Raw genomic sequence first — 23,947 nt, forward strand, 5'->3', positions numbered from 1 at the left:
CCACACCCTCTTTCCCTTGCTAAAAGCTTATTAAATTTCTATCTTTCTTCAGTTCTGAAGAAAGGTCCTTGAGCTGAAATGTTAATTCTGCCAGACATAATGGGCGGGATTCTCCACTCCCGCGCCGAAGTGCACATGCCATTGTGAACGCCGTCGAGGTTCATGACGGAGCGAAACGGCCCCGATCCCGACCGATTCAGGCCCCGACAACGGGGCCATGTCACCTACACGCGCCAGGCCTTGGTTATGCGGCGCCGCATAAATGACGCGGCCGGCGCCGCATAACTGGCGTCACCCGCGCATCCGTGGTTGCCGTCCTCTCTGAGTCTGTCCCGCAAGAAGATGGCGGACGGATCTTGTGGGGCTGCGGAACGAAGGAGGTCCTCCTTCAGAGAGGACGGTCCGACGATCGGTGGGCACCAATCGCGGGCCATGCCACATTTGAGGTACCCCCCGGTGCAGGATTCCCCCCCCCCCCCCGCAAGCCGCCCCCCCAGCGTTCCCGCGCTGTTCCCGACGGCAGCGACCAGGTGTGGACGGCGCCGGGGGGGTCCCGCCGTTTTGGGCAGGCCGCTCGGCCCATCCGGGCCTGAGAATAGCGGGGGCGCCGGAGAATCGCCATTTTGGGTGGCGCATGTCCAGATATTCCACCAACCTGTCTGTGCCCTCTTGGGATTTATTCTTCTTCTTCTTATGGTGTACATAGAATAGAATAGAGTCCATACAGTGCAGAAGGAGGCCATTCGGCTCATCAAGTCTGCACCAACCCTTTGAACAACCACACGACCTAGGTCCAATTCCCCTATGTAGCGCACAAAGACTCACGAGAGACGAATAGCGATGAAGTCGATGAGGCTTTATTAAGCGTGACTTGTTCCCCGCAGTTCAGTAGCTGACTGGCCTGCGGGGGAGAACTCCAGGTTCTTATACTCCGCCTTCAGGGCGGAGCTAGAGGTCAACGGCCAACCAGGACCCGGGATCTGTCAGCCAATTACATCACGGCTTCACAGTCCCACATGACCCCTAATGCATACTACCACATTCACCCCTTGTTAAAAATGAACCCGGCGGGGTGGTGCTTCGTATGGTGGTAAACTGCGGGGAACAAGTCACGCTTAATAAATTGTAGCGCACAAAGACTCACGAGAGACGAATAGAGATGAAGTCGATGAGGCTTTATTAAGCGTGACTTGTTCCCCGCAGTTCAGTAGCTGACTGGCCTGCGGGGGAGAACTCCAGGTTCTTATACTCCGCCTTCAGGGCGGAGCTAGAGGTCAACAGCCAACCAGGACCCGGGATCTGTCAGCCAATGACATCACGGCTTCACAGTCCCACATGACCCCTAATGCATACTACCACAAACTGCGGGGAACAAGTCACGCTTAATAAATTGTAGCGCACAAAGACTCACGAGAGACGAATAGCGATGAAGTCGATGAGGCTTTATTAAGCGTGACTTGTTCCCCGCAGTTCAGTAGCTGACTGGCCTGCGGGGGAGAACTCCAGGTTCTTATACTCTGCCTTCAGGGCGGAGCTAGAGGTCAACAGCCAACCAGGACCCGGGTTCTGTCAGCCAATGACATCACGGCTTCACAGTCCCACATTACCCCTAATGCATACTACCACACCCTATCCTGGGCGGGATTCTCCCATTCGGCGGCAGAGTGTTCACGCCGTCGGAAACGCCACCACATTTCACGACGCCGTGAACGGGCTGCTGGGAGTAACGGTTTTGGCCCCTACAGGGTCCTGGCACGGCGCTGGAGCGATTCACGCCGCTCCAGCCTCCCATCCCGGCGCGAACTGTGCGCCACAGGATCCTCGCATGCGGAATGGCGCCGGCGTCAACAAGGACATGCGCAGCGGTGCCGGTGCCAACATGCGCAGTGGCCTCCCTCAACGCGCCGGCCCCGACGCAACATGGCGCGGGAGTTCAGGGGCCGGCGCTTAAAAAAATAGGCCCGGGTAACGAGAGACCGACCTGCCGATTGGTGGGCTCGATCGTGGGCCAGGCCTCATCGGAGCCCCCCTCCCCCTCCGACAGGCCGCCCCACGACCCTGCGCGCGGAGTTTCCGCCAGCTGCGACCAGGTTTGGACGGCGCCGGCGGGACTTAGCCTTTTTAGAGCGGCCGTTCGGCCCATCCGGCCCGGAGAATCGGCGACCCGACTGTGTACAGTGGCCCGCGACCGGCGCCGCGCCAAACATGCCGGCGCCAATTCTCCGCTCTGCGGAGAATCGTGTGCCTGCGTCGGGGCGGCGTGGCCTGGTTACGGGGATTTTCCGGCCTGGCCCGAGCTGGGAGAATCCCGCCCCCTATTCCTGCAACCTATCCTAAGGGTCAGCTTATCATGGCCAACCACCTAACCTGCACATCTTAGAAATGTGGGAAGAAACCTGAGCATCCGGAGGAAACCCATGTTGACACAGGGAGAACATGCAAACTCCACACAGACAGTTTCCCGAGGTCGGAATCGAACCCAGGTCCCTGGCGCTATGAGGCAGTGCTAACCATTGTGCCACCCACATGTTTTGTGTGCACTGCAAATTTTGAAATTGTGTCATGCACACTTAAATCTAGGCCTTTAATATGGATCAAAACAGCTGTTGTCCTAACATTGATCCCTGGGGAACCAGACCTTCCAATCTGAAAATAAACCTTTCTCTCTGGCAACTTCATGTCCCTGCTGCCACTGTTCCTTTTATTCCAAGGACTTCATTGACAAGCATATTATGTTGCACTTTATTAAACACCATTTGGAAGTCCATGTACACCACATAGTTGTATTACCTGCATAAATTCTATCTGTTACCTCATCAAAAACTCAATCAAATTAGTTTGATGTACTCTTAAAAAATCCTGATGGCCTCAGAGCCTCCAAACTATGGTGCATACAGCCCATAATTTCTATCCCCATTGACCACGGAACTTGCTTGCTTTAGGGCTGAAGTTTGTTTCTGGAGAATTCCTTGCCAATCCTTGATTAATCACTATTTTCCATATGACTGTTAATTTTATTTCTGATTATTGTTTCTAAACGTTTCCCCACCACTGAGGTTAACTGACTGGGCTGTAGTTGCTGGACTTATTCTTCCCTTCAATATCCTCCGATGCATCTGATCTCATCCTGGTGACTGATCGACTTCAAGTATAACCAGCCTATCTAATACTTTGTTTTTATCAATTTTAGCCCATCCAGTATCTCAACTACTTTCTCTTTCCCTGACTCCAGTAGCATCATTTTCCTTGGGAATGGCAGATCAAAAGTGGGCGGCACGGTAGCACAGTGGTTAGCAGTGTTGCTTCACAGCTCCAGGGTCCCAGGTTCGATTCCTGGCTTCGGTCACTGTCTGTGTGGAGTTCTCCCTGTGTCTGCGTGGGTTTCCTCCGGGTGCTCCAGTTTCCTCCCACAGTCCAAAGATGTGCAGGTTAGGTGGATTGGCCATGCTAATTTGCCCTTAGTGTCCAAAAAGGTTTGGTGGGGTTGCGGGGATGGGGTGGTGGTGTGGGCTTAGGTACGGTGCTCGTTCTAAGGGCCGGTGCAGACTCGATGAGCCGAATGGCCTCCTTCTCCACTGTAAATTCTATGATTCTATGAAAAGTACCTTGCCTTTTCCTCTTGTGGGATTGTAATTTGATTGTACCCGACCTAACTCCTCTTTAAAGGCAGTCCATTGTTCAATTACAGTTATGCCTGTCACATTGCAATCCAAGTGAGAACGTGAACTATATCAGTACTTTATGACTGAATATGCTCCACAGAGTAATTTTAGGGGGTTGGTTCAGGCCAATTGCGAATTAAGTTTTAAGACGTCAGAAACCAACCTCAGACCAATTGTTACTTCTAAGCAACTTGGCCGTTTCTGTGCCACAAGTTGGACCACTTAAATATTGCTGTTTAAAAAAAATTAAAGTGCTCATGCATTTGAATAGGTAGGCTGTTCAGTTAGATCGAACATTGCCTCAGAGCCTCCAAACTATGGTGTATACAGCCCATAATTCCTATCCCCATTGACCACGGAACTTGCTTGCTTTTGGGCTGAAGTTTGTTTCTGGAGAATTCCTTGCCAACAGGCAGGGAATTGGGCTTTTAAAAGAGAACATATAAACAATGGAGTTAAAACCCCCACACTGCCCTTGTAAATATTGGGACTAAGGGACTTTCTGCCTTGTATAATGGCTCCTTCACGATGTAGGCAATCTGGACATGTCTAAAGCTTTGCAGTGCAGTACCAGTTGAAACAACATATTATAGGATTAATGAATTACTACATTCCAATAACAAACTGATTGCAATGAAAGCTACTTTGACATAAAGCAAAGGAAATCAGAAATAAATTATGATACAACAGGAGAATCAGGAGGAAAAGGGACTTGCACTTACTTATCAAATTTTGCCAAAATATCAGCGACGACTGTTCTGCTTTCAATTGCTTTATCAACAGCACCCTTATGTTCAAAGAGAGCAAACATATTTTTGCTGTCCTCCATGGCCAGTCCACGAATCAACTTCTCAACAACCTGTAATAACAAAAAATAAAGTTTTCTTTCTTAGTCTATTATTTTGAATTTTGCATTTTTATTTCTTCCAACTGCCAATGTGGTGGCGAGTCTCCCTACCTTCATCTACTATGTGGTTTAGACCAGAGCATTTTGTGCTGGGCTCATTTTTACATTGTATAGCCGGCAGGAACACTCTTACCACAACAGCCAAGATTCACACATAATGCACATCATCCTACCAACGTTCATTATGTTCGAAACCATTTAGGACAACGTTGGACCACAGCACAAAAAGATTGAACTTGACAAGCTCACTTCTGTTGTGAAATCTTACCTCGCCTGCAGTCGTGTGAGAATTAATTGTGATTTTGCAGGAACCTCCTCCATGGCAATAAACTGTAGAGGTCATTTCTTGTCTGTTGATCAAGGCTATTATTTCTTCCCGAGAAGGCACATACTCCCTGGTTTTAGTTTTCTTTAGTGATTCAGTTATAAATACTGCATACTTCTCCAATTCTCCTGGAAATTGGTCTCGTATCCTAGTAACAAATTCAAATTGTTAACAGTGGAGCAATCTTGTGCAGGTGTCAGCATGGATGCGAGCTGTAAACATATCTACAATTGAAATATGTCAATCAGCTCAACTTCTAAGTACGTCCAATTCAAAAATATATTTAAGACAAGATATTATAATATTACTCATATTGCAGCCGTGTAAAATGGCCACCTGCAAAGGACCATGGGAATTGTGGTCAATTTGGGACACAGACAGGTACACAGCCTCTGTGTATTGTGCAAAGAAACCAGACTTGCCTGAAACTTGTATCCATCAAGAGTTGATCACCATTTCCCCCAGGACAATAGAGTTTGAATCAAGGAGTTACAACAGTAGCAGACTAACCGACGCCACCCCCCCTTATTTGGAAAGGCCTACGTGCCTGGGACAATGATGGCTAGGACCCGCCCAGCTATCGAGGTATCCGCCCCCTAACTGGCTGAGATCGATGAGGGTGATCGAAAACTCTATCGATCCATTGGACCTGGAGTAAGAACCACCCAAAAGGGCGCGAAAGAGACGAAAGATAAAAAGCCCTGCGCACTAGAGATCGGTCTCTTTTGGGATCGGCCTGTGCGCGACCAACTGCAGCAGAACAACCAAGTTCAAGGACCCGCGACCATTCCTGAAGGACGAGCCTAGCTGAGACAAACCCAACCACTTCCAAACCGACCACTTGGACCCGGATAAAGGCCTTATCTCGCACAGTGCCAGTCACTCGAAGTTAAGTAAAGGTCATCTTAATCTTTAGGTGTAGTTTAGTACGGAGCCGTGCGTGTTATTGCATAGAGATACAAGTCTTGTGCTATTAATAAACTGTGTTTTTGAGCTAACATATTGGTTGTGTGGTCATTTGGTCGATATAAGAAACAGCTTGTGGTTCACCCCAAAGTAAAGAAGGCAACATTTATTGGCGACTCTGACGGGACCTCGATTAGAAGTGACTTTGTTACTCCGAGAGATCCCACAACTTTGAATTAAATTGGAGAAAGAGAACGAACCACAAGAGTCAGTTTCATATCGACCAAATAACTGAATTTCGGAAATGTGCACTAACCACATGCGTAACTAACAGGGAAGGGTAAGGTAAACTCGTCAGACTTGCATGCAAATCTAGAGGGATTGTGAACTGGAATATAGCCGTAAGCCGTACCTGTTGTTCGATCGACTACTTCAATTTTAAGTAGAAAAGAGATGGCAGCGCAGATGATAGAGAAGTTGATGAACCCACAGCAGCAATCCGAGGTTACAATAGTTGACAAATCAGAGCAGTGCCCCATATGGGAGGATGTGTTGAGACAGTATTTAAAGGGGTCGAATTTTTGTGCAAACACCGAGACAGGTCCAGGAAAGATAGGACAGACTTGGTGGGAGAATCTTTGTGAGATATATAAGAAAAACGCAGCAAAGTTTAGAAAGCCAATGGCAATAGTGTGCTGCTTGGCACAGTTGCGAGGCACCGAGGAGGTCGTCGAGACGCTCCGCAGACAGTTAGTAGAGAAGGAAGAAGTGAATGAGGGAAACAGTAAAGAAAGTGAGAAAATAATTGAGGAACTCCAGGAGAAGTTAGCCGCTAAAGACAGGGAAATCGCTGATGTTAAAAGCGCCCACCAGTCTTGCATAGTACACGTTAACATCTTCCAGACTCAGTACGACAAGGCCTATCAAGACACACAGCACGCAGTCTTGGTAAGAGAGGAGACTGAACACCAGGTCACCCAGTTAACAAAGAAATTCGCCAATTTACAGGCGCTCCATCAGTCCACTAAAGAACAAAGGCAGAGCACCGTTGACCACGTTAAATGCCAGCGGAAGATAGATAAGCTCCAGTCGTTACTTTCAGTTCAGAATGGTTTTAATGTGTACCTTCGGGACAGACGAGACAGATGAGGAAGAGATGGCAGACTGGGAAGAGTTAACTGAAACGCGCAAATGTATGTTAAAGGAACAGAAAGTCAAAAGCAGCCGCCACGCATCCCAAAAAGAAAGGCACCGGCAGCACCGGTCGATTCAACTCCCAAAGCTGCCCCGACACCCATGAATCCGGTTAACACAGAAAGAAGGATAAGGGATCAGACAGATCCAGATATCACCTACATCACCCCACTTTCGGTAACCCAGTTAAGGGACGCTTGCAGTAAAATTATTCAATTTCAGTCCACCGCAGACCCGCAGAGCTTCTTTGAGGAGGTGCGCCAACAAAAGGTTATGTACGGATTAGATGAGAGGGAGGAAGTTAAATTGATGGTAATAAGCCTCAGCCAGTCGGTAAGGTCAGTTTTGCCAGACCCCCAAAACGTAGGAGGAGGAACCCTAGAGTAAATGAAGGCTGCAATATTAGATGCGATCGGATACAACAAAGGGGATCCGATAGAGGGTCTAAATAAATGTAGGCAAAAGAAATGGAACATCCGATCGCCTTTGCTGGTTGCCTCTGGATACATTTCAAGGCAGTGTACGGAAACTTAGACCGTGCTCACCTCGATGAGGAAGACACCACTAAATGGTCCCGTACCTTAGTTTCACATGCCACTGAAGCAGGTAAAAGGGCTTGCACGAATTATGACCCGGCAGATATCACGCATAATGAGATTTGGGTACTTAGACGCCTATCCAGGGCATGGGAACAATCACTTCAGGATCAGATGGACCAGAACGCAGTAGAAGCCACAATGTACCCAGTCAGAACTAACCAGGAACCCGCATGGATAAATGAGGGCAGAAGAGAGGAACATTTCCCCCGAGAACAGTACCCCAGAGCACATGCCCCAGCCCACACACCACGAGGTCCATGTTACACTTGTGGACAAGTAGGACATTTTGCCCGCGATTGCGGACAAAATCCCCCACACCACCAACGGCCCCAACAGCCCAACTCCCCACCCAGAAACAATAGGCCAGACCACGATTGTCAGCCGCGACAGTTAGAAGGCAACGCTCGCCCCATGCATAACGTAAACGCCCGTTCAGACAACCTCGCTTATAACTCCCCAGATTGACGGTGTCCAGTGTCACCAACATGGGACTGCGACACGCGCTGGGACAACGTAGGAAGACCGGTAGTCACAGGCACAGTCCGGGTACAAGCAGTTGATTTTATTTGGGACACAGGAGGATCCTGAACCACACTAAACTCCGCAAACCTACTCCAAAAAACACCCTGGCCCACCACAGATACCGTCACACTCGGTGGATTCATAGGCCACATGCAAGAGGGATACATCACAGCCCCTATATCTGTCCAAATAGGAAACGTAACCACTACCCACCCTGTTGTTCTAGTTGACCTCCTCCAGACTGCGGAACACATCCTAGGCATAGACTATATGAACTCACATAACCTCTCCTTTGACCCCATAAACAAGTGTGTTTGGCAATGTCCAAGACAGCTAGAGTCCCCGCCACTCGGTCGGAGATTACGAAAACAGGATTTGCTCAGTAGGGGTCTATTGGTTTAACCCTTCGGCAATTAGCACAGACAACACCATTAGACGGGTATTAGCCACACACAAAGGTGCGTTTGCCCAACACAAGCACGACTGCGGGCACATTCCAGGTACGATTATGATCTCAGGTCCCGACCCCAAACCACAGAAACAGTATGGGTTTCCACAGCAGGCTGAGGGCGAACGTTTAAAGGTAATTAACAGTCTGTTAAAGCAAGGAGTGATTCGACCCGTAGCTTCCACTAATAATGCCCCGATTTGGCCCGTAAAGAAACCAGACGGTTCACGGCGACTCACCATTGACTACCGCGAACTGAACAAAGTTACCCGTTTAACAGCACCCACCGTTGCCACGAGTCCCGCGACCATGCTTAAACAGGGAGTGCAAGCAAAGTATTTCACCGTGCTGGATATCAGCAATGATTTTTGGTCCTTTCCCCAAAATCGCTCTTGCCAGTATAAATTCGCATTTACTTTTCAAGGCCAACAGGACACATGGACGTGTCTCCCCCAAGGTTTCCATAATTGCCCCTCCATTTTCCACAGACAGCTAGCTGCTGGTCTTTCCAAATTCTCCCGCCCCGAATGCCTAATTCAGTATGTATACGACTTGCTCCTGCAAACCGACACCAGGGAAGAGCACGTGGTTCTATTGGCCGAATTACTAACCCTGCTCCAGTCCATCGGGTGTAAGGTAAACCCCAAAAAGGCACAGATATTGAGGGAAAAGGTCATTTATTTAGGTACCACTATTACACGCGGCAAACGTGAAATTGAACAAAAACGAATTGACTCCATCGTGAACTTGCCCCTGTCCGATAATGTAAGTGTACTCTTCTCATTTTTAGGTTTAGTGGGATACTGCAGAAAATATATAGACGGTTTTGCCACCAAGGCCGCCCCACTCTCAAGAGCTTCTGAACAAGAACACCCCATGGAATTGGCTTCCACAGCATACAGATGCCATAGACGATTTAAAACTCGCCCTAGGTACAGCTCCCGCTTTACAAGTCCCCGACCCCGACTTGCCCTACGCCATAGAAGTAGCAACTATCGGCCGAACCCTATCAGCAGTGCTCCTACAAGACGCCACGACCGATTAGGCCCGGTAGCCTATGCCTCTAGAGTTTTAGACCCCGTGGAACAAGGATTTTCTGCCTGTGAATGACACTTGCTTGCAGTCTTTTGGGCAGTCCAGTACTTTGCCTACATTACAGGCCTCAACCCAGTCACGATATTAACCGAGCACACCCCCACCCAACTGTTGTTAGACGGCAAACTAAAGGATGCCAAAGCGTGTAGTGAGGCAGTGGGGAAGGGAACACTGACAAAGGAGAGTACTTGCAGGCACGGAGATGGGTTGAAGTGTGTATACTTCAACGCAAGAAGCATCAGGAATAAGGTGGGTGAACTTAAGGCATGGATCGGTACTTGGGACTACGATGTGGTGGCCATCACAGAAACTTGGATAGAAGAGGGGCAGAAATGGTTGTTGGAGGTCCCTGGTTATAGATGTTTCAATAAGATTAGGGAGAGTGGTAAAAGAGGTGGGGGGTTGGCATTGTTAATTAGAGATAGTGTAACAGCTGCAGAAAGGCAGTTCGAGGAGTATCTGCCTACTGAAGTAGTATGGGTTGAAGTCAGAAATAGGAAAGGAGCAGTCACCTTGTTAGGAGTTTTCTATAGGCCCCCCAATAGTAGCAGAGATGTGGAGGAACAGATTGGGAAACAGATTTTGGAAAGCTGCAGAAGTCACAGGGTAGTAGTCATGGGTGACTTCAACTTTCCAAACATTGAGTGGAAACTCTTTAGATCAAATAGTTTGGATGGGGTGATGTTTGTGCAGTGTGTCCAGGAAGCTTTTCTAACACAGTATGTAGATTGTCCGACCAGAGGGGAGGCAATATTGGATTTGGTACTTGGTAATGAACCAGGGCAAGTGATAGATTTGTTAGTCGGGGAGCATTTTGGACATAGTGACCACAATTCTGTGACTTTCACTTTAGTAATGGAGAGGGATAGGTGCGTGCAACAGGGCAAGGTTTACAATTGGGGGAAGGGTAAATACGATGTTGTCAGACAAGAATTGAAGTGCATAAGTTGGGAACATAGGCTGGCAGGGAAGGACACAAGTGAAATGTGGAACTTGTTCAAGGAACAGGTACTACGTTCTTGATATGAATGTCCCTGTCAGGTTGACAAGAGAGGTTGAATGTCTTGTTAAGAGGAAAAAGGAGACTTATGTAAGACTGAGGAAACAAGGTTCAGACAGGGCGCTGGAGGGATACAAGATAGCCAGGAGGAACTGAAGAAAGGGATTAGGAGAGCTAAGAGAGGGCATGAACAATCTTTGGCGGGTAGGATCAAGGAATATGCCTTTTACACATGTGAGAAATATGAGAATGACGAGAGCGAGGGTACGTCCGATCAAGGACAGTAGCGGGAGATTGTGTATTGAGTCTGAAGAGATAGGAGAGGTCTTGAACGAGTACTTTTCTTCTGCATTTACAAATGAGAGGGGCCATATTGTTGGAGAGGACAGTGTGAAACAGACTGGTAAGCTCGAGGAAATACTTGTTAGGAAGGAAGATGTGTTGGACATTTTGAAAAACTTGAGGATAGACAAGTGCCCCGGGCTCGACGGGATATATCCAAGGATTCTATGAAATTGCAGAGCCGTTGGCAATTATCTTTTCGTCCTCACTGTCAACAGGGGTGATACCAGGGGATTGGAGAGTGGCGAATGTCGTGCCCCTGTTCAAAAAAGGGACTAGGGATAACCCTGGGAATTACAGGCCAGTTATTCTTACTTCAGTGGTAGGCATTTGTCAGGGCTAAAAGGCTGGGAACAGACGAAGCCTGCGTGGAATATAAGGACACCTCAGAGGGCAGTGAGGCTATATGGGTAGAGATCAGGAATAAGAAGGGTGCAGTCACAATGTGGGGGGTTTACTACAGGCCTCCCAACAGCCAGCAGGAGATAGAGGAGCAGATAGGTAGACAGACTTTGGAAAAGAGTAAAAACAACAGGGTTGTGGTGATGGGAGACTTCAACTTCCCCAATATTGACTGGGACTAACTTAGTGCCAGGGGCTTAGACGGGGCGGAGTTTGTAAGGAGCATCCAGGAGGGCTTCTTAAAACAATATGTAGACAGTCCAACTAGGGAAGGGGCGGTACTGGACCTGGTATTGGGGAATGAGCCCATCCAGGTGGTAGATGTTTCAGTAGGGGAGAATTTCGGTAACAGTGACCACAATTCAGTAAGTTTTAAAGTACTGGTGGACAAGGATAAGAGTGGTCCTAGGATGAATGTGCTAAATTGGGGGAAGGCTAATTATAACAATATTAGGCGGGAACTGAAGAACATAGATTGGGGGCGGATGTTTGAGGGCAAATCAACATCTGACATGTGGGAGGCTTTCAAGTGGCAGTTGAAAGGAATTCATGACCGGCATGTTCCTGTGAGGAAGAAGGATAAATACGGCAATTTTCGGGAACCTTGGATGACGAGAGATATTGTAGGCCTCGTCAAAAAGAAAAAGGAGGCATTTGTCAGGGCTAAAAGGCTGGGAACAGACGAAGCCTGCGTGGAATATAAGGAAAGTAGGAAGGAACTTAAGCAAGGAGTCAGGAGGGCTAGAAGGGGTCACGAAAAGTCATTGGCAAATAGGGTTAAGGAAAATCCCAAGGCTTTTTACACGTACATAAAAAGCAAGAGGGTAGCCAGGGAAAGGGTTGGCCTACTGAAGGATAGGCAAGGGAATCTATGTGTGGAGCCAGAGGAAATGGGCGAGGTACTAAATGAATACTTTGCATCAGTATTCACCAAAGAGAAGAAATTGGTAGATGTCGAGTCTGGAGAAGGGTGTGTGGATAGCCTGGGTCACATTGAGATCCAAAAAGACGAGGTGTTGGGTGTCTTAAAAAATATTAAGGTAGATAAGTCCCCAGGGCCTGATGGGATCTACCCCAGAATACTGAAGGAGGCTGGAGAGGAAATTGCTGAGGCCTTGACAGAAATCTTTGGATCCTCGCTGTCTTCAGGGGATGTCCCGGAGGACTGGAGAATAGCCAATGTTGTTCCTCTGTTTAAGAAGGGTAGAAAGGATAATCCCGGGAACTACAGGCCGGTGAGCCTTACTTCAGTGGTAGGGAAATTACTGGAGAGAATTCTTCGAGACATGATCTACTCCCATTTGGAAGCAAATGGACGTATTAGTGAGAGGCAGCACGGTTTTGTGAAGGAGAGGTCGTGTCTCACTAACTTGATAGAGTTTTTCGAGGAGGTCACTAAGATGATTGATGCAGGTAGGGCAGTGGATGTTGTCTATATGGACTTCAGTAAGGCCTTTGACAAGGTCCCTCATGGTAGACTAGTACAAAAGGTGAAGTCACACGGGATCAGGGGTGAGCTGGCAAGGTGGATACAGAACTGGCTAGGCCATAGAAGGCAGAGAGTAGCAATGGAAGGATGCTTTTCTAATTGGAGGGCTGTGACCAGTGGTGTTCCACAGGGATCAGTGCTGGGACCTTTGCTCTTTGTAGTATATATAAATGATTTGGAGGAAAATGTAACTGGTCTGATTAGTAAGTTTGCAGACGACACAAAGGTTGGTGGAATTGCGGATAGCGATGAGGACTGTCTGAGGATACAGCAGGATTTAGATTGTTTGGAGACTTGGGCGGAGAGATGGCAGATGGAGTTTAATCCGGACAAATGTGAGGTAATGCATTTTGGAAGGTCTAATGCAGGTAGGGAATATACAGTGAATGGTAGAACCCTCAAGAGTATTGAAAGTCAAAGAGATCTAGGAGTACAGGTCCACAGGTCATTGAAAGGGGCAACACAGGTGGAGAAGGTAGTCAAGAAGGCATACGGCATGCTTGCCTTCATTGGCCGGGGCGTTGAGTATAAGAATTGGCAAGTCATGTTGCAGCTGTATAGAACCTTAGTTAGGCCACACTTGGAGTATAGTGTTCAATTCTGGTCGCCACACTACCAGAAGGATGTGGAGGCTTTAGAGAGGGTGCAGAAGAGATTTACCAGAATGTTGCCTGGTATGGAGGGCATTAGCTATGAGGAGCGGTTGAATAAACTTGGTTTGTTCTCACTGGAACGAAGGAGGTTGAGGGGAGACCTGATAGAGGTATACAAAATTATGTGGGGCATAGACAGAGTGGATAGTCAGAAGCTTTTCCCCAGGGTAGAGGGGTCAATTACTAGGGGGCATAGGTTTAAGGTGAGAGGGGCAAGGTTTAGAGTAGATGTACGAGGCAAGTTTTTTACGCAGAGGGTAGTGGGTGCCTGGATCTCGCTGCTGGAGGTAGTGGTGGAAGCAGGGACATTAGTGACATTTAAGGGGCATCTTGACAAATACATGAATAGGATGGGAATAGAGGGATATGGACCCAGGAAGTGTAGAAGATTGTAGTTTAGTTGGGCAGCATGGTCGGCACGGGCTTGGAGGGCGGAAGGGCCTGTTCCTGTGCTGTACATTTCTTTGTTCTTTGTTCAAAGTAATGGAAAGAGTACTGAAGGATAGGATTACTGAGCATCGAGAAAGACACTGCTTGATTAGGGATAGTCAGCACGGATTTGTGAGGGGTAAGTCTTGCCTTACAAATCTTATTGAATTCTTTGAGGAGGTGACCAAGCATGTGGATGAAGGTAAAGCAGTGGATGTAGTGTACATGGATTTTAGTAAGGCATTTGATAAGGTTCCCCATGGTAGGCTTATGCAGAAAGTAAGGAGGCATGGGATAGTGGGAAATTTGGCCAGTTGGATAACAAACTGGCTAACCGATAGAAGTCAGAGAGTGGTGGTGGATGGCAAATATTCAGCCTGGATACCAGTTACCAGTGGCGTACCGCAGGGATCAGTTCTGTGTCCTCTGCTGTTTGTGATTTTCATTAATGACTTGGATGAGGGAGTTGAAGGGTGGTTCAGTAAATTTGCAGACAATACGAAGATTGGTGGAGTTGTGGATAGTGAGGAGGGCTGTTGTCGGCTGCAAAGAGACATAGATAGGATGCAGAGCTGGGCTGAGAAGTGGCAGATGGAGTTTAGCCCCGAAAAGTGTGAGGTTGTCCATTTTGGAAGGACAAATATGAATGCGGAATACAGGGTTAACGGTAGAGTTCTTGGCAATGTGGAGGAGCAGAGAGATCTTGGGGTCTATGTTCATACATCTTTGAAAGTTGCCACTCAAGTGGATAGAGCTGTGAAGAAGGTGTGCTAGCATTCATTAACAGAGGGATTGAATTTAAAAGTCGTGAGGTGATGATGCAGCTGTACAAAACTTTGGTAAGGCCGCATTTGGAGTACTGTGTACAGTTCTTGTCGCCTCATTTTAGGAAGGATGTGGAAGCTTTGAAAAAGATGCAAAGGAGATTTACCAGGATGTTGCCTGGAATGGAGAGTAGGTCTTACGAGGAAAGGTTGAGGTGCTAGGCCTTTTCTCATTAGAACGGAGAAGGATGAGGGGCGACTTGATAGAGGTTTATAAGATGATCAGGGGAATAGATAGAGTAGACAGTCAGAGACTTTTTCCCCAGGTGGAACAAAGCATTACAAGGGGACATAAATTTAAGGTGAATGGTGGAAGATATAGGGGGGATGTCAGAGGTAGGTTCCTTACCCAGAGAGTAGTGGGGGCATGGAATGCACTGCCTGTGGAAGTATTTGAGTCGGAAACATTAGGGACCTTCAAGCAGCTATTGGATAGGTACATGGATTACGGTAAAATGATATAGTGTAGTTTTATTTGTTCTTAAGGGCAGCACGGTAGCATTGGGGATAGCACAATTGCTTCACAGCTCCAGGGTCCCATGTTCCATTCCGGCTTGGGTCACTGTCTGTGCGGAGTCTGCACATCCTCCCCGTGTCTGCGTGGGTTTCCTCCGGGTGCTCCGATTTCCTCCCACAGTCCAAAGATGTGCAGGTTAGATGGATTGGCCATGATAAATTGCCCTTCGTGTCCAAAATTGCCCTTAGTGTTGGGTGGAGGTGTTGACCTTGGGTAGGGTGCTCTTTCCAAGAGCTGGTGCAGACTCAGTGGGCCGAATGGCCTCCTTCCGCACTGTAAATTCTATGATAATCTATGATTAATCTAGGACAAAGGTTCGGCACAACATCGTGGGCCGAAGGGCCAGTTCTGTGCTGTATTTTTCTATGTTCTATGGTTCAGTTAGCCAGATCAGAGCAGCTCGCTGGACACTCTTATTACAAAGCAGGGATATTTCTGTAAAACGCACCAAGACACACACATTCTTAGCAGACAATCTCCAATATGCAGGGACCCCACACAATTAACAGATAATTGCAGCCACACATCCCACAGGACCCTTTGTTCCCAAATCATTACAACCATGTGTAAACGGTGAGACGCAAAGTTCCCAAGACATAAGGGACACAGTAAGGATCTATGTAGATGGCTCCTCCACTGTTGAGGATTGAGTAAGAATCACAGGATGCGGGATTTACATGGAGGATTCACAGGGACGCCCACTAAAGAGGTATCTTTAAAATTACCCGGCCACTTGGGTTCGCAGGCCGCAGGACTGGCAGCCATAGCTTATGTAATTGACCACCCAGACTCCTTTCCAACGTCTGCGGACATACAATGTCTGCAACAGTCTAACAGAATTCCTTCTCCTGTGGGAATCTCGAGGTTTTGTATCCGCCGACGGAAAACCCCTAACATCTGCCCCTCTCCTGAAACATATTCTTAAGACAGCCATCGGCCGCACAAAAGGCATCATTAAAGTAAAGAGCCATCACCACACCTCCCCACCCGGGAATTGCAAGGCCGACGCCTTAGCTAAAGCTGGATCACGCACTGGTCACTTCTGGCAGATTCCTGCGGCAGCTCCACAGCAACTATGCTCAGGTAGCTCGCTGGATATGCCCACCCTAACTTTGCTCGGCTAGCCAGGGTGAAATCGCAGTCTGGGTCTGATCACATTCAGAAACACAGAGCGCATCCACTTTTGGTCTGCCAATTGTGCTGCCTGATGTGCGCAGGTTTCAGACCCTGATAAATTTCTGGATGTTTATAGCATGTATGTGGAAGAAGGTACAAGAACAGATGTACGGGGACGTCCGGTGGCGCTCGCGAGTGGAGCAGCCGCGTCAAGAAGAGGCTCCCCTGGGATGTGCTATTTCTCATTGTTTATTCCCCCTTCTTTTTTCTATCCTGAATTTCTTCAGCCTTTGGGGCCTGAGGAACGGGCGCCAGGTCGGGCCGGTTTGGAGCCGGTGAGGAGCCCCGCGGGAGTGTCCGGCGGCGAGGCATCGAACCCGAAGTGAGCGGGAGGGGCAGAGCTTAACATGAGGCGAGGCAGTCGAGGCGGCAGGCCCAAATCCAGGATGCGGCATGTAGAGGGGGAGTAGCACATTGGGTGGCTCCCGCTGAAAATAGATGTTTGAAAAGTTTGAAGTCTGGTCCCGGGGGAAGTGATTTAAAAAAAATATTATTTATTTATTTTAGGATTGAAGAAAGAAAGAAAAAATAATAAGTCTTTAAAGAATGCGAAAAGCAGCTGGGAAGAAGGGGGGAATCGCGGGTTCGCCGTCAAACGACAGGACCAGCAAAAGCACTGACAAGATGGCGGATGCCGGGCCGCATGGTGGGGCCGCACTACTTACAGTGGAAAAGGTGACCGAGGTGATGGCTGTGGAGCTGGAGAAGTGGTTTGCGAGGCACCTGGAGGCGTTGAGGACGGAGATGGCGGTCGCACTGAAATCATTGGTGGAGGAGGCAATCGCCCCGGTGAGGGTAGCTGTGGCAAAGACATCGGCTGAGGTGAGAGAACAAGGTGAAAAGATATAGGAAGTGGAGAAGGCCATGTTGCAGCACAGCGACCAGCTCACCTCGATGGGGGACAAGCTCTGGAGGGTGGTGGAGGTCAACAGAGGACTCCGAGCAAAGCTCGAGGACTTGAAGAACCGCTTGAGGCGGCACAATCTGAGAATTGTGGGCATGCCCTAAGGGGCACAGGGCTCGAGGCTAACAGAGTACTTCGCTAAGATGCTGGCGGAGGTGATGGGGGAGGGTGAAGGCCCCTCCCGGTATGAACTGGACCGAGCTCATCGGTCGTTAAGGCCGAAACCCAAAGTAAATGAGCAGCCAAGAGCAGTAACTATCTGCTTCTAGAAATACCTCTTGAAGGAGAAGCTGTTAAGTGGGCGAAGCAGAAGCGGGAGGTGCAGTGGGCTGGTGCTAGAGGTCGGATTTACCAGAACTTGACAGTGGAGTTGGCGAAGAGACGAGCGGCGTTCAGCCGAGTGAAGGCGACACTGTACAACAAGTGACTGCGATTTGCTATGGTATACCCGGCAAAGCTGAGGGTGACGTACAACACCAAAGGTTTTTATTTTGAAATGGTGGAGGCAGGTGAGGTGTTCCTGAAGGCAGAAGGCTTGGGACAGAAGTGAGGAGTGGAGCTAGAAGAGACATCGTGGCCTGTGACTGGGGAGCTGGAAAATGTATAAATGTTATAACTTTCTTTTCATTAACCTGTATTGTAACTTACTTGACTTCACATTGTTAGAGTTGAAGTTTTTGTTTGGTTTGATTGACATTTTTTTGTTGCGACGTTTATATGTTATTTCATTGAATTGTATGGGTTAGATTGTTTTTCTATTCTTCTGGGACTGGGTGGGAGGGACGGTATGCCTTGCGGGGGGGGGGGGGGGGGGGGCGGCATCCGCGCGAGCTAACTAAATTCGGCTATTGAACGTAGGTGAGGTGAGACGAGGGCTGCGGATATTGGAGCCTGGTTAGCAGGTTTCGATAGGTCTACGAGGCGAGCAAGCGGGGTGGGGGGGGGGGGGGGGGGGGTGAGAGAGGTGAAAGAGGGTCGATGCTGGGTGCGATTTTTTCGAGAGGAAGTGCAGTGGGAGATTCTTGGGGGGGGGGGGTTCGATGTTGATAATGGCAAAGATCAGGCTCATGGAGCAGGGCCCGATGGTATGATGATGGTGGATAAGAAGTGGGTGAGAGACCCCCAGTTAGGATAGTCACGTGGAACCTGAGAAGGTTGGGAGGTCCCGTGGGTGTTCCGCAGGGATCAGTGCTGGGACCTTTTCTGTTCGTAGAATATATAAATGATTTGGAGGAGAATGTAACTGGTCTGATTAGTAAGTTTGCAGACGGCACAAAGGTTGGTGGAATTGCGGATAGCGATGAGGACTGTCGGAGGATACAGCAGGATTTCGATTGTTTGGCGACTTGGACGGAGAGATGTCAGATGGAGTTTAATCCGGTCAAATCTGAGGTAATGCATTTTGGAAGGTCTAATGCAGGTAGGAAATATACAGTGAATAGTAGAACCCTCAAGAGTATTGACAGTCATAGAGATCTTGGTGTACAGGTCCACAGGTCACTGAAAGGGGCAACACAGGTGGAGAAGGTAGTCAAGAAGGCATACGGCATGCTTGCCTTCATTGGCCGGGGCTCTGAGAATTAGCAAGTCATGTTGCAGCTGTATAGAGCCTTAGTTTGACTACACTTGGAGTATAGTGTGCAATTCTGGTTGCCACACTACCAGAAGGATGTGGAGGCCTTAGAGAGGGTGCAGAAGAGATTTACCAGGATGTTGCCTGGTATGGAGGGCATTAGCTAAGAGGAGCAGTTGAATAAACTTGGTTTGTTCTCACTGGAACAACGGAGGTTGAGGGGCAATCTGATAGATGTCTACAAAATTGAGGAGCATAGACAGAGTGGGTAGTCAGAGGCTTTTTCACAGGGTAGAGGGGTCAATTACTAGGGGGCAGAGGTTTAAGGTGCGAGGGGCAAGGTTTAGAGGAGATGTACGAGGCAAGTTTTTTTACACAGGGGGTAGTGGGTGCCTGGATCTCGCTGCTGGAGGTAGTGGTGGAAGCAGGGACATTAGTGACATTTAAGGGGCATCTTGACAAATACATGAATAGGATGGGAATAGAGGGATACGGACCCAGGAAGTGTAGAAGATTGTAGTTTAGACGGGCAGCATGGTCGGCATAGACTTGGAGGGCTGAAGGGCCTGTTCCGCTGCTGTACTTTTCTTTGTTCTTTGTTTTGTCCAGTCAAGTGTCAAGGGTGCTTGCGAATCTTAAAAGTTTGAAGGCCATGCAGACGGGTAGCGCCCCGGGTCCGGACGGGTACCCAGTGGAGTTTTATAAAATGTTCTCGGGGATATTGGGGCCGGTGTTGTTGCGGATGTTCAATGAGGCAAGGGAAAGAGGTGTGTTGCCCCCGACGATGTCACAGGCAATGATTTCGCTGATTCTTAAGCGGGACAAGAACCCGGAGCTGTGTGGGTCCTATAGGCCAATCTCCCTGTTGAATATAGATGCCAAGTTGCTGGCCAAACTCTTGTCCTCCAGGATCGAGGATTGTGTTCTGGACGTTATTGGGGAGGATCAGACGGGGTTTGTTAAGGGCAGGCATTTGGTGGCCAATGTAAGAAGGCTGTTAAATGTGATCATGATGCCCCCGGAAGGTAGGGAGGTGGAGGTAGTGATCACAATGGATGCAGAAAAGGCTTTTGATCGGGTAGAATGGGACGGTTTGGATTCGGGCAGGGCTTTATTGACTGGGTCAGGTTACTGCATCAGGGTCCTGTGGCAAGTGTACGGACAAATAGGACAACATCGGACTATTTTAGACTGCACCGGGGGACGAGATAGAGATGCCCCCTCTCCCCACTGTTGTTTGCGCTGGCTAGAGAACTGTTGGCAATTGCTCAGAGAACCTCGAGAGGCTGGAGAGGACTGGTCCGGGGGGGGGGGGGAGCACAGGGTTTTGCTCCATGCGGATGACCTGCTTCTGTACGTTTCGGACCCAATAGAGGGGATGGAGGAAATCATGAGGACTATAGGGGAATTTGGATGGTTTTCGGGGTATAAGCTTAATATGGGTAGAGTGAGATGTTTGTGGTCCAGGCGAGGGAACAGGAGAGGCGACTGGGAGAGTTGCCATTTAGGTTAGTAAAGGGAAGCTTTAGGTACCTAGGCATCCAAGTGGTGCGGGAATGGGACCTGCTGCATAAATTGAATCTGGCACGGCTGATGGACCAAATGAAGGATGATGTTCGGAGATGGGCACGCTTCCGTTGTCTCTGGCTGGGAGGGTGCAAACGGTGAAGATGACGGTCCTCCCGAGATGCCTATTTGTATTTCAGTGTTTCCCCATCTTTATTCCGCGGTCCTTTTTTATGCGGGTCAACAGAGTGATCATGGGCTTTGTCTAGGCGGGCAAGACCCCGCGAGTAAGGAAGGTAATGGTTGAGCGGAGTCAGGGAGAGGGCGCTGCCAAATTTTAGCAACTATTACTGGGCGGCTAATATAGCCATGATCAGGAAGTGGGTGGTGGGGGAGGAGTCGGCTTGGGTGCGTATGGAGGCGGCTTCATGTAAGGGCACCAGTTTGGGGGCGTTGGTAACTGTGCCTCTGCCGTTCCCACTGGCACGGTACTCCACCAGTCCAGTGGGGGTGGCGGCCCTGAGAGTTTGAGGCCAGTGGAGGCGGCATGTGGGAGGAGTGGGAGCATCGGTCTGGGCCCCAATCTGTGATAATCTCCAGTTTATGGCGGAGAGCGGGGATTGAGAGAATGGGGGATATGTTTATAGAGGGGAGCTTTCCGAGTATGAGGGCATTGGAGGAAAAGTTTGGGTTGGCGAGAGGAAACAAATTCAGGTATCTGCAGGTGCGGGACTTCCTTCGTAAACAGGTGTCAACCTTCCCGCTCCTACCGCTAAGGGGGATTCAGTATAGGGTAGTTTCCAGAGGGTGGGTAGGAGAAGGGAGCATCTCGGACATTTATAAGGAGCTTATGGGGTCGGAGGAGACGCAGACCGAGGAGATGGTCTATGGGTGGACTATGAGTAGAGTCAACACGTCTGCAACATGTGCCAGGCTCAGCCTGCTACAATTTAAGGTTGTTCACCGGGCTCACATGACAGTGGCCTGGATGAGCAGATTCTTTGGGGTGCGCAAAATGTGCGGGAGGACCGGCGAACCATGTCCACATGTTCTGGGCATGTCCGAAGCTTAGGGGATTTTGGCAGGGGTTTGCGGATGTCATGTCCATGGTGTTAAAAACAAGGGTGGCGCTGAGTCCAGAGGTGGCGATTTTCGGGGTGTTGGAAGACCCGGGAATCCAGGAGGAGAAAGAGGCAGACGTTCTGGCCTTTGCGTCCCTGGTAGCCCGGAGACGGATACTATTAGCATGGAGGGACTCAAAGCCCCCGAAGTCGGAGACCTGGCTATCGGACATGGCTAGCTTTCTCTGTTTGGAAAAAATCAAGTTCGCCTTGAGAGGGTCACTGTTAGGGTTCACCCGGAGGTGGCAACTGCTCGTCGACTTCTTTGCGGGAAATTAATCGTCAGCAGATTTGGGGGGGGGGGGGGGGGGGCGGGAGTAGTTTAGATTCGAGTAGGGGGTCAATAAGGGTGGGACCTGTACAAGAGGTAAATGGCTTTTGCACTATGTTTATGGTTTCATGTATAATGTTTATTTTATTGTTGTTACTATACCAAAAATACCTCAATAAAATGTTCATTAAAAAAAGTTTGAAGGCCGATGTACCCATGCTGCAGGAGACTCACTTGAGGGTGATGGACCAGTTGAGACTTAAAAAGGGCTGGGTTAGCCAGGTGTTGCACTCTCGATTTGACAGAAGTGCTCGAGGGGTAGCGGTAATGGTCAGCAAAAGGGTACGGTTCCAGATGGAGAAGGTGGTTGCAGATCAGGGGGGTAGATATATGATTGTGACAGGGACACTGGAGGGGAGGCTGGTGGCACTGGTAAGTGCAGATGGTCCCAGTTGGGACGATGTGGGATTCGCAGAGGTGTGTGGGGCCATCCCCGACTTGGACTCACACAAACTGACAGTGGGGGGGGGGGGGCTTGGCAATTGCAATATCAGATCATGGTCTGCATTGGGCGGATATGGTATTGGAGAAGGGGGTGGTACAGAGACCCATGTGGGGGACCGAGGGTTCTGTGATGAAATTGAAAAAGTAATCGGGGAATATGTAGGTTTCAACTGCATGGCTGAGGTGTCGGAGTAGTTGTCTGGGAGGCTCCAAAGGCGGTGGTGAGGGGTGAGGTGATCTTGTTTAAGGCTAGGGTGGATAAAGAGGAGAGGATGGAGAGTCAGAGGGTGGTTAGATGAGATGTTGGAGGTAGATAGGATTATGCCGAAGATGGGAACCCAACGAACTTGGAAAAAGGGAAGGAGCTACAGGCGAGCTTTGACTGACTATCTATCAGGAAGGTGGTGCGCCAACTGAGGCGAGCAAGGGGTGCAGTTTACGAGCATGGAGAGAACAAAGAACAAAGAAATGTACAGCACAGGAACAGGCCCTTCGGCCCTCCAAGCCCGTGCCGACCATGCTGCCCGACTAAACTACAATCTTCTACACTTCCTGGGTCCGTATCCCTCTATTCCCATCCTATTCATGTATTTGTCAAGATGCCCCTTAAATGTCACTATCGTCCCTGCTTCCACCACCTCCTCCGGTAGCGAGTTCCAGGCACCCACTACCCACTGCATAAAAAACTTGCCTCGTACATCTACTCTAAACCTTGCCCCTCTCACCTTAAACCTATGCCCCCTAGTAATTGACCCCTCTACCCTGGGGAAAAGCCTCTGACTATCCACTCTGTCTATGCCCCTCATAATCCTGCTGTATCCTCAGACAGTCCTCATCGCTATCCGCAATTCCACCAACCTTTGTGTCGTCTGCAAACTTACTAATCAGACCAGTTACATTTTCCTCCAAATCATTTATATATACTACAAAGAGCAAAGGTCCCAGCACTGATCCCTGTGGAACACCACTGGTCACAGCCCTCCAATTAGAAAAGCATCCTTCCATTGCTACTCTCTGCCTTCTATGGCCTAGCCAGTTCTGTATCCACCTTGCCAGCTCACCCCTGATCCCGTGTGACTTCACCTTTTGTACTAGTCTACCATGAGGGACCTTGTCAAAGGCCTTACTGAAGTCCATATAGACAACATCCACTGCCCTACCTGCATCAATCATCTTAGCGACCTCCTCGAAAAACTCTATCAAGTTAGTGAGACATGACCTCCCCTTCACAAAACCGTGCTGCCTCTCACTAATACGTCCATTTGCTTCCAAATGGGAGTAGATCCTGTCTCGAAGAATTCTCTCCAGTAATTTCCCTACCACTGAAGTAAGGCTCACCGGCCTGTAGTTCCCGGGATTATCCTTGCTACCCTTCTTAAACAGAGGAACAACATTGGCTATTCTCCAGTCCTCCGGGACATCCCCTGAAGACAGCGAGGATCCAAAGATTTCTGTCAAGGCCTCAGCAATTTCCTCTCCAGCCAGCCAGAGAAGGCGGGTATGTTGGTGGGTCAGCTTCTGAGGGAGGCGGTGGCAAGGGAAATTGTCCAGGTGCAGGACAGGGAAGTTGGTGGTAGC

The 23,947-nt window shown here is 49.1% G+C and overlaps 1 protein-coding gene across 1 annotated transcript in view; it reads right to left on the reverse strand.

Moving 5' to 3' along the window:
* Positions 1-23,947, reverse strand: part of myo10 (myosin X) — a 366,827-nt gene that overhangs the window by 48,790 nt on the left and 294,090 nt on the right. The window contains exons 30-31 of the mRNA XM_072509536.1: positions 4,838-5,042; positions 4,385-4,521 (exon numbers count right to left, since the gene is read on the reverse strand). Of these exons, the coding sequence (XP_072365637.1) occupies positions 4,385-4,521; positions 4,838-5,042 (342 nt within the window). The remainder of the gene's footprint in view (positions 1-4,384; positions 4,522-4,837; positions 5,043-23,947) is intronic.

Source organism: Scyliorhinus torazame, chromosome 6, assembly GCF_047496885.1.
Source record: "Scyliorhinus torazame isolate Kashiwa2021f chromosome 6, sScyTor2.1, whole genome shotgun sequence".
Lineage (NCBI taxonomy): Eukaryota > Metazoa > Chordata > Chondrichthyes > Carcharhiniformes > Scyliorhinidae > Scyliorhinus > Scyliorhinus torazame.